The sequence below is a fragment of the Lathyrus oleraceus genome, chromosome 4 (genome assembly GCF_024323335.1).
Source record: "Lathyrus oleraceus cultivar Zhongwan6 chromosome 4, CAAS_Psat_ZW6_1.0, whole genome shotgun sequence".
Taxonomy (NCBI): domain Eukaryota; kingdom Viridiplantae; phylum Streptophyta; class Magnoliopsida; order Fabales; family Fabaceae; genus Lathyrus; species Lathyrus oleraceus.
The window spans coordinates 122,080,474-122,091,343 of record NC_066582.1 but is presented as its reverse complement, the minus strand read 5'-3'; the positions used below and the strand labels follow the sequence as shown (position 1 = coordinate 122,091,343).

The following is a 10,870-nucleotide window of genomic DNA, read 5'->3' as shown; positions in this document are numbered from 1 at the left end:
CAATTTGTTACGTAATGACATTGACTAGTCATAACTATAAATATGATGGACCATTGTTTGAATTAAAAAATGATTTTTTCAGATGTATGTCGAAATTAATGGGAGCAAAATCATTTGATACTTAATTAATTTACAATCTATTGCACACATACAAGATATAACACATTAGAACATTGTATTGTCAAGCATGGTGCAAGTGGTTGAAACATGGTGCTAAGTGGTTGAAATTGTTGAGACGTGATATGATTTGCTTGATATATTATATGATTTGTATATAATTATTATGATTGATATGCGTTTGTTATGATTGATGGTATATTGATTATCTTTCCTTAATCATGGAATTCTCATTGTATTATACACAATATAAATAAGAACAAGTTAAGAGTTAATCTCTCAAGTCACTCAATATCAATTTGTCATTCTGAAGTTGGTACGAGGGCAAGGTTCCTGGGATAGTCAAAACCCTAGCCATCATAGTCATATGGCACTGTTACACTAAAAGTTTAAGATACACAGTCATTCCTTTCACACCGCCCATTCCATCCGACTCGCCTTCATCATATCGGCCACCCACTAAATTTTCTCCACCGATCTCAAGCTCACGCGTCACCATACGCATCTTACTTTTGTTCAGCATCGGTAGTGGGTGAGCACCATGTGCCACCCTTCAGGCCTCCAACAAGGTCACTGTCGGTTCCGTTCTTTTCGTCAGCCGCCGATCTACGTGTTATGGCCTTTTTACGGTTAGTGGGTCTCTATTTTCTCCTGCTCTTTGCTACTATTTCAGTTTTCTATACAATAACAACTTTTGTTTGCTATTGTTTCTTCCTAACAACTTTGATTTTCTAAAGAAAGAAAATGAAAAAGAAATTTATATACAAGTATTGTGCAAGATGAGTCCAATAACAACTTGCGTTTGCTACTGTTTCGGAGACTTGGTTATGCATATCTCATAGTGTTTACATTAATCTCTGCTAGTGAGGTACTTGGTGAAGAACCTAGAGACTACAATGAATCTGTGAGGATTCGAAACAAGACTGAATGGCTGAAAGCCATGGATGATAAGATGAAATCTCTTCATCATAACCACACTTAGCGGCTAGTCAAGAAATCTGCTAGAGTCAGGTTAGTTATCTGTAAGTGGATTTTCAAGGTTAAGGAAGGAATCTAATTAAGGAGTAATGTCGAAGAGATTTAAGGAAACTTTGGTTGTTAGGGGGTTCACTCAAAAAGAAGGAATCTACTTAAATGATGTGTTCTCACTTGTAATAAAGCATAGATTCATTAGAACGGTGTTAGCCATGGTGGAAAAGTTTGACCTAGGACTTGAACATATGGATGTGAAAACTGTCTTCCTGATGAGACAATTCTGATGACACAACCTGAAGGGTATGCAGAAAGAGGAAAGGAAGATTGTGTGTGCAAACTTAATAGGTCTTTATATGACCCGCAACAATCTCCTCGACAATGGAATATGATATTCGGCAAGTTCATGGCAGACATAGATTTTCCTAGGAGCCAATTCGACCATTGTGTTTACTTCAAATTTCAACCTGGAAGTCCACTTGTTACTTTGTTGCTTTATATGGATGGCTTCCTTATAGCAAACAACAATGTTAAGGATGTTATAAAGGTGAAGGTTGAACTCGATAAGGAGTTTGACACGAAGGATCTAAAAGCTGCCACCAGGATTCTTGGGATTGACATCCGAAGAGATAGAAAGTAGTCGAGATTATGATTATCTCAAGAGACATTCCTGAAGAAGATTCTCGACAAATTTGGTATGTCGAATTCAAAGTGTGTTGTCACACCGACAAATCATCAATTCAAGATATGTACGACTTAAAGTCCTAGTACTGAAGTCGAAAGATCTTATATGAATAGAATTTTATATGTTAGTATAGTAGGTTCTTTAATGTATGTTATGGTATGTGCGAAGCCGGACATAACGTATGGGGTGAGCCTTGTAAGCAGGTATATGGTCAATCCTGGGAAGGCACACTTACGTAAAAGGATCCATGAGTAGGATCCTGGTTTATGGTGGAGCCATGAGTGATGGAGAAGTCGAAGTCGAAGGATTTGTCGACTCTGACTATGCATGATGTATGAATACTAGAAAATCTCTTCCTGGATATGTTTTACTATGTTTGGTACAACAATCAGTTGGAAAGCTTCTCTTTAGAAGGTTGTTTCCTTATCAACCACTAAAGTTGAATATATTTCTCTCATTAAAGCTGTGAAAAAAGAATTGTTGCTTGATGAGTTTGTTAAGGAACTGAAACTTCAAGGCCGAGTTATCACTATTAAATGTGATAGTCAAAGTGACATACATATGCCAAAGAATTCAGCCTATCATGAGAGAACAAAGCACATTGATGTTGGGGATGCATTTCGTCAGGGAGAAAATCGAAAGTAGAGAAGTCAAAGTGATGAAAGTTTCGACAAATCACAATGTTGCAAATATTTTCACCAAGTCATTACCAAATAGCAAGTTCTTCCATTGTATGCAGTTGATAAAGCTGCATGATGAAAGATAGTTTATTCCCTTAATGTTGTAAAGTTTGTTTGAAGGTGGAGATTTGTGGTATTTTGGATCGAACTCTAGTCTCAACAGGGATAGGTTCCTATTTAGACAGAGTTGTGCATTGATGTAATCGAAGTCTGTTCAAGCATGCAGGAGGCGAAGATGTGCATGCTGTAGTCGAAGTCTGTTGAAGCATGCAGTTTTCTAAGTTAGCTTGTTGCTTAAGTTAGCTTAGTGTTTAAGTTAGCTTAATGTTTAAGTTAGCTTATAGTCTATAAATAGATTGCTCTCTCAAGTTGTTAAAAGCGGGTTAAGCGTTGGTTGTTGTTATTCGCTTGTAACATTTTTCTCTAATTGAAAAAATGAATAGAAAATCAGTTTTACAATTCTTGTTCTTCTTCTACCCTCTTCTCTCTCTTTAGTAAATCTAAAAAGGGTTTCTTGTGTTTATTCAAAAAAACTCAATATTTCTCATAATTTTATTCGTACCTGATGCGGCACTTGTCACAATAGTTATAGTGAAAATAATTCAATGAGAAGGGATTTAAGTTAACTTCGAGTTAAGGAGTGAATCGAGATAAATTGTGTCTGTGAATCTCTCTTCTCTTATCTCTTTACTTTTTAGTATTTGTGATTTTCTTAAACTTTAATTACAACATTCTTAAAAAATATTAATCAATCAATACAATTTAAATCATTTTTTTTTTGTGGTGTTTTTTTTTTCTCACCTTCTATACAACGAAGCACATAAAGTGCATAAGATTAAGTGGAAGCCGATATATTGTGATCATGCCCAATGTGGATTCAGGATTCATAACCTTTAGTTGTTAAATGTGGTTTTCATTGGATAAATGGTGTCGATGGTGAAAGACTAGTGGTGATAGGTTAGAATTTAATGTTTTATCTTCTAAGCATGGGCGTATAACTATTCTCTTGGTTGTCACTCAAACATAGTGATAGATATTTTGATTATCTCAACCATTTTTGGCTACACCTTCGGTGTTTGGATGATTAGAGGGCTTGTGCTTTTCAAGTTTTTTATTTCTTAGCGTTTGTATTTTATGCTTGTTTTTTATGGTTATAATGTGTATCATTTACTTTCTTTTTCCTCTATGTTGGAATGATAACTTGTTCACGTTACTCCTTTTTGGGCACATCTTGTTAGAATTTAGTAAATGACATCATTTTTACTATATACAGATGATAGCTATAAGCCCTACAACAATGTTATGTTCCAAATCTTCAAGTAATCTTATAGTTTAAATTTTCATAATTTCTAGTTTACTAAATATAGTGGCTTCTTTCAAACTTAACAAAATAGCCCCATGTATCTATCCATTTGAGCTTAATTTGTGATAAAATGTTGCTTATGCATTCACAAACATGAATATTTATATTAAAAACACAAAATTGTTTTGTTACTATCATTATTATTGTTATAAATACATTGTCATTAAGAAATTTCCATCATTTCAGTTCTGTATGATAGATAGCCTATCTATGAACTGCATAAAATTATCATCTGTATCCAGCATGCTAATTCTTACATATTTTGGACTAGCCCCAAATTGTTTACCACTTCTAGTCAAAATCTTGTGTCCGCGAAGGAAACTTTCACAGTCTTCGATATCCCCTTCACACTTCAACCAAGCAAAAGCTGCAACGATTAAAAAAGATGGTAAGAATTCATATATTGGCCGTCAATACTCTTAGAGCACTCGTTAGTAAGACCCTTGTTTGTTTACCTGGTTGAGTCTTGGACTCTTGGTTGAGAAAGTTGCAGAATCCAGAAGAAAATTCTGGCAAACTGAATAGATCGCCACTATCGACAGCTGCTCTAAGTAGTTTCCACCTTTGCTCCATCATCTTGTAGCTGTACTTGAAAAATGATTCTTGTCCGCCTTGAGAATTTTCTTCTTCGCAGCTGTCAGAAACTGTTTTTAAAACCTTGGCAGCTCTGAGTTGAGAATCTTTGGAGACGCCAATTGTATTTAGCTCTATGAATTTAGTCATTTTCTTTGCTATCTCGCGGTCTTTCACAAGAGCCCACCTAGATGTGAAAACCATAAGAAGTTCGTGTGTCCGATCTATTGAGTTTGTGTATTTGATAAAGTAATTTACCACAATTTTCAATCATGTGTCATTTGTTGAACTAGTATTTGAAATTTTGAATGATATATTTTTTCGTAATTGAGTGTGACAAAGTAGTATTATGAGCTTACCCTATGCGCATTCCAGCGTGACCGGTGCTTTTTGAGACAGTGAATAGAGTAAGATCATAATCTGAAGCAAATGATATTGGAGTGTACTGAGGCCAATAATAGGCAAGGTCATGGACCAATAGTCCTTGATTTCGGTTTACTACTGATTGTCTTGTATGTCCATCCGGGTTATTAGGAGATGTAACCATCTCAATGTAAGGACCATCTTTGTCAAAAGTATATGCATCACCAGCCCATTTGTAAAGACCTGATTTCTGGTAATCTGCCATCGACGGATACGACTGCAAGTAATTTGCCAATTCAATGTTATGCCATCAACTGATCATCAAACTAAAAACCAATAACAGAATTCTATGAAGCATAGACTCATGACACATATAAAACGGTAATACTTAGAGAAAATGAATTAATTAAATTTAATCATGTGCGTGAGTATAGGACACTGACACATATGGTACATTATGCACACTTTTAATTTAGAGTTTCAATGCTACATAATCATAAAAAGTGGTTCAATCGTCATAATAATCTACCAAATACTAGTTTACTGCTAAATTAATAAAAAATATTAAACACTTTTTATGTTGTTCTCCATATATTTCAAATACACTTAAATTTGAAGTAATGTTTTATAGATTCCTTTCTCAAAAATGCGGCAAGGTAACCATTTCTGCTTTTATTTTTTTAATGAATAGAAATAATGACCATTTAATTTGGATTCAAAATTATGGACAGTATGAAAGCTAAAGTTTATGATACTTTTCAATTGATAGCATGTGACTGTTTCATGTGATCAGGTGCAGGCATGCGATGGTATATAAAAGAAAGGAAGACATTGATGAAGACAGACAACTAGAAGAGCCAAAAGATGATGCAGATTCGGTAACCAACACATGCAAAAATTCCTTTAAAACCAAACAATTTCCAAAGTCCTCTCCAACAATCTATCTAATAAAACTTCTCAACTATTCAAACAAAATAAATAGTTTAAAGAGATGCAACGTCGCATGACGTGCCAGTGTAGGTGGGGTAGCTCAACCGGTATAACACGTGGCTGTCATTATATGAGAGGATTCCAAAACCAAAAACTAATAAATGCAAGAGCACATGAGAGAGTGAGTTACCGAGTAGTATGGTATGGCAGAAACAACGCTGATGGGTTGAGGAGCATCATGGTTAGAGAGAGCATAAAGAGCAGCAAGAATTAACTGAGAGGAACCTGTTCCAACAACAATGTGGCGACCTTCTGTTACAGCATTTCCAACTACATTATGTAATCTCACTACTTCCTTTGCGAATTCCGGCTCAAGAAACCAGCAAATGCTTGTTGGATCGGAAAAATAGCTTATAGATTGCCATCCTGGAATTATTATTGTGGTCCTGTCTCCCATTTGTCGCCAAAACCGCCCGTACATGGTTGGATCGCCCCTGCATGGATAATTAATTAATTTTAGTAGCTTTCAAAGTCAATTTCATATGCAGTATTTTATTAAAACTCAGTGTCAGAACTGGTAAACTCATCAATATCATTAATTATTTTCAACAAAACACCTTTTTAAAAATCAAATTTCAAAACTGGAAAAGAAGGAAATACTAAAGATAAGAAGCATAATAGAGCCTAACAAAATAAATTGAAAGAAATATTTACTTTAAAATTGATAGAAATTGTCTCTTTGACTTAGCTCAGTTGATAGCTGGCTAAGGACATCAGATAAAGAGGATGAGAGTTCGAACTCGTAACATCCCATTTTTTAAAGGGTGAATTTCAGCCACCACCAGACTACTTAAAAAAAATTGAAAAAAAAGTAAATCGCAAAACAAAACTAACAAAATCTATAAAATAGTGATCAGATGTCTCGGCATAACTGTAGTGACTTAATGAGACTAATTCTATCAATTTTTAAGTCAATTATTATTTTTCTCAAAATTGAATTTTAAAAATAATAGATGCATAAAGTATAAAAGTAGTCTTAATTAACATAAAAGAAGTGGTATCATTATTTTTAATGTTTTAATAAAGTTTGCAATATGATTATGGAGCAATCCTATAACGTGGTGTATCTGTTAAACTCAGTACTGCAAAGTGTAAAGAATAATATAATAAATCGAGGCATAAGTAGATGTAGGGCATGATCTGAGATGAAAATTGTGAAAGAACGTGATGGTATCCATAGTAGGGTAGATTGGAAGAACGGTGAAATCAGAGTGGGGCAGATAAGAATACAAAGGAAGAGTAATGAAGGAGGGCATGGAATGGAACGTTGTGGGCAAGGGCATTGAAAAAATTGAAAGGGAATAGAAAAGGTAGCAGGTCCAAAAATTGTTATATGATTGTTACATTTTACATCATCAATTATATGAACCCATGTGGAAACAGAGAATAGCACAGATATTTTTCAGTAAAAGTTTTTTTTTTTTTATTTAAGAGAAAAATATGATAAAGTATTGAATCTAGTGGTGTTGGTGGTGGTGCATTTGAGAGGTTCATTGGGGCGAAAATATATTGTAAAGAAAAAAGATCTGTATTGAAAAAGCCAAGGAGCAGCTTTGGTTATGGCAAAAAGTTGGATGCCGTATGCGATCAGGCACGTGGCCCACACCGTAATACTCCGTATTCTGCCAAGAATAACCTACTCTTACTATTCTTCATTTACTATGCATTGGACTCCTAAAACACATTGCATTTTGATATTTTATTACTCTTAGTCTTTATGTCTTTAAATATAAAACACCTATTGAACATTTAAATTTTATTAAAAAAAAGATGGTATAATTAATGTATTCATTTACTTATATATGTACATAAAATATCAATGTATACTAGTATCAATCTGGGATTTATTTATAAAAATATATATTTAATAATTAATTCTATAAATATACATGCATGTAATAAATGTGGTTAAGTATTTGTCTTTAAATATTTAATGCTATTAATTGCGGATTTATTTATTAAAAACAATTTAATAATTTGAAGAAAAGACTCATAGTTGGGGGCAATACTGTAATATATTATTTATATTTATCAAAGGAAAAGAGTAAGTTGTTTGTATAGTACTTCCAGTACTTCTATAACAAAATATAAACATATTGATACAAAAAGTTATATATTTAATTATCGAATATCTACCGTTAACACCCAACAAAATTTGCGACCCGTCCAACTCGGGAACAGAGAGATGACAAAATACTATCGCTAAACACTATGTTAAGTTCACTTCACAATTGACCAAGACCCAACATGCACAATTAAATTATTATTCAACTTTTTAACGATACAATTTTTTATATATTAATTAAAATATTATAAATTTTATAGAATGGAAATTAAATTACATTAATTATTAATTGCTTTTCATAAGAGTACATCTTAAACAATTAAAAAGTTTAAAAAACTACTATAAAAATAATAATCATTAAATTAAAAAATGTATGGCTTTTAAAATAATATTTATACCTTACATTTTTTTAACATGTACCTTTAATATAAATTTTAATAATTACCAAATGCATATTCTAATTTTAAGAGAAAATAATGAGTAAACATATCCTAAATTTTCTAACCAAAAGCAATAATGTTAGAAATACTAATAATTTTCTAAATTTTCTTTACAAAATAATATTTTAAATAAATAAAGGCAAATATCATTTTTAAATAAAGGAACTCAGAACCCCAAAAGTATAATTAAGGGAAAAAAGTATTTTACCATAAGTAAACATATTCCTTATATCTAATAAATATATTTATATATAATAAATATAAAAAACATTAAATCATAATAATTGATATCATAAGTTATTATATATATTAATTTGTTTAAAAGTTACTTTATATATTTAAAATGCATATCATTTACTGTATGGGGCAAGTTGCTCTTTTATTTATTAAAAGAAAAACGAAATGGAAGAGCCAATTTATTAGAGAGAAGTATTTTGGTAGGATACATTTATAAACTCATATATATTAATTGATCTCACCAATTCTCTATTTATGTATCATAAATAAAAGAGTAAATGTGACTTTTATAAACTCTTTAATGATTTAAATAAATAAATAAATATTGTATAAAAAGTTAACTATTTCAAGTTTTAAAATATTAAATACGCATATTATTTTAGAAAATCTTGTTATTTTAAACTTATTTCTTATTTTTTAACTTTAAGGTATATTTATTGTAAGATTGCCATATACGTTAATGGAAAAGTAAGTTAAGGGAATACTACTACTTTATAAAAATTAAATTTAAATATTATTTATGTATGCATCATAACTTTTCAATTTTTTATTCACATGAAAGGAATTTTTTATTCGCAAAAGATAAAACACAACTAGTGCTAACCTCATTGAAAAAAGAAGAGGAAAAGTTCCCTATTTCTAGAATGAAGTGCTCAATTTTATTAATTTTAAAATAAAACTCTTCTTTAATGAAGTTAAAGTGTAAAATAAAAATTAAAAAACTCAGGTCAGAGGCTATGACTTGTCCCTATCTCTGTTAGGAATTATAGCATAGCAGGAAGCAAAGCACAGAAACAAGCAACGTAAGCACATTACCTCTATGAAAACAGAATTGGCAATTCTCTCTCCCACTCTCTCCCCCAAAAAAATGTAAGCAAACAATTTAATCATAAAACACAGTGTTAACATTAATTTTAGTCTCTCTCTCTCTCTCGTTCTATTAAGTGTCATTTTCTTATTTTTTATATATATTAAAAAACTAATATTTTTTCTTAGTTTATTTTTAATTTTTTATTATTTTTTTTTAATTTTTTCTATAATCAAATAAATAATAAAAAATAAATTTAACAATCAATACTATTTTATAATTTTAATAAAACAACAATCAATATTATTTTCAATTTTGAAATCAAATTTAAAATTAGGAATATTAATTACCGAATAGAATTGAAAAATTAAGATTAAAACTATATTAAAAACTAAAATCAAACACTTATTTGAAACAATCTTTTTTAATAAATGCAATAATTATTTTAGGATAGGGATGATATAAATTTCTTATACTCTTATTAATACTATTTTTTTTCTTATTTGAAAAACATGATCGAAAAAATATTAATATTAGTAAACTGCACTTAACTGATCAAGGTTGATTACGTTATCCATGCCTCCAGAACGATCTTTACGAGTAGAATTAGCAAAAGAAGTTGAAGGTATAACCAAACGTGATTTTTGAATAATCCGATTATACCCTTCCATGTTCTTGTTGGTTCCTTCTCGTTCACCTTCATACACCATTCTCAGAATCAAACTAACATTCACAGCAAGCGATAACATCAATAAGTGCCTCAAAGAAAGCATGGCCGGAAGTTTCGCCATAATCTACAAAAACAACACAAAACAGAAAAGAAAAAAAAAAAACAAGAACAGAACACTGAGAAAAACAACTATATGTATGTACTAGGTATATATAGTGAAACTGTGGTTAAAGTTTGAAACTTTTTTTACAAAAGCTGTTTCAAGAAATTAATGCTTACCTTGAACTTGGTTGTAATAAAAATCACTTTTGTGACAAGTGTTAAAAGCTGTAGCTGAAATTGTGAAAACTAAACCGGATGTTTTGGGCAATGAAAGACTATTTTAATGGTTATGTTGGAAGAGTGAAGTGTTTGAGGATTGTTAATTGACTCAGCAAGGTTGTCATGTTTCAGAAAACAACTTGGTTTCAGAATATGTATAAGGGTGGAGCTCTGAACTTGAGTCCAAAAGGCTCAACCGGTTTCCATGGATATAAGTGGCAGTGGACAAAGAAATTTTATTTTAATCAACAAAGCACAATGAATACCTTATTTTAATGTTTTTCTTTATTAAAGTTCAATTATAAAAAGATTGGTTTAATTAATCTATTTTTGTTTATTGGTTATATATTTATATAAGTTAAAAATAATCCACATTTTCAAATTTATTTTAAAAATAATTCAGATTTTAAAAAAATATTTAAATCGTCTCATTTTCAATCAAAAGATTATTGGAACGAAGTGGCATCAAGCGAATTGACGATTTCATTTATTTCTATAATGGTGATGTTAATTGCATTGGCGATTGCATATGGTGTTGTTATGCTAATTGACGTCAGTGTATACCTTTTCAAAGGTGACGCCAATT

The 10,870-nt window shown here is 31.3% G+C and overlaps 1 protein-coding gene across 1 annotated transcript; it reads right to left on the bottom strand.

The window, feature by feature from the left end:
* Positions 1 to 3,917: 3,917 nt before the first annotated feature.
* LOC127073960 (tryptophan aminotransferase-related protein 2) lies at positions 3,918 to 10,524 on the bottom strand. The gene is made up of 6 exons (XM_051015210.1): positions 10,243 to 10,524; positions 9,846 to 10,087; positions 5,874 to 6,177; positions 4,750 to 5,030; positions 4,273 to 4,577; positions 3,918 to 4,184 (listed from the first exon to the last, which is right to left on the bottom strand). The coding sequence occupies exons 2-6, from the start codon at positions 10,082 to 10,084 to the stop codon at positions 4,000 to 4,002; spliced, it is 1,314 nt and encodes a 437-aa protein (XP_050871167.1). The 5' UTR covers positions 10,085 to 10,087; positions 10,243 to 10,524; the 3' UTR covers positions 3,918 to 3,999.
* Between the last annotated feature and the right edge of the window lie 346 nt (positions 10,525 to 10,870).

Excerpts from the sequence above, each read along its gene's own strand:
- LOC127073960 (XM_051015210.1), bottom strand. The coding sequence starts at position 10,084 with ATGGCGAAACTTCCGGCCATGCTTTCTTTGAGGCACTTATTGATGTTA. Across the intron at positions 5,031-5,873 it reads CTGCCATACCATACTACTCG|TCGTATCCGTCGATGGCAGA; the intron begins GTAACTCACTCT and ends AATTACTTGCAG. Across the intron at positions 4,185-4,272 it reads AGAGTCCAAGACTCAACCAG|CTTTTGCTTGGTTGAAGTGT; the intron begins GTAAACAAACAA and ends TAATCGTTGCAG.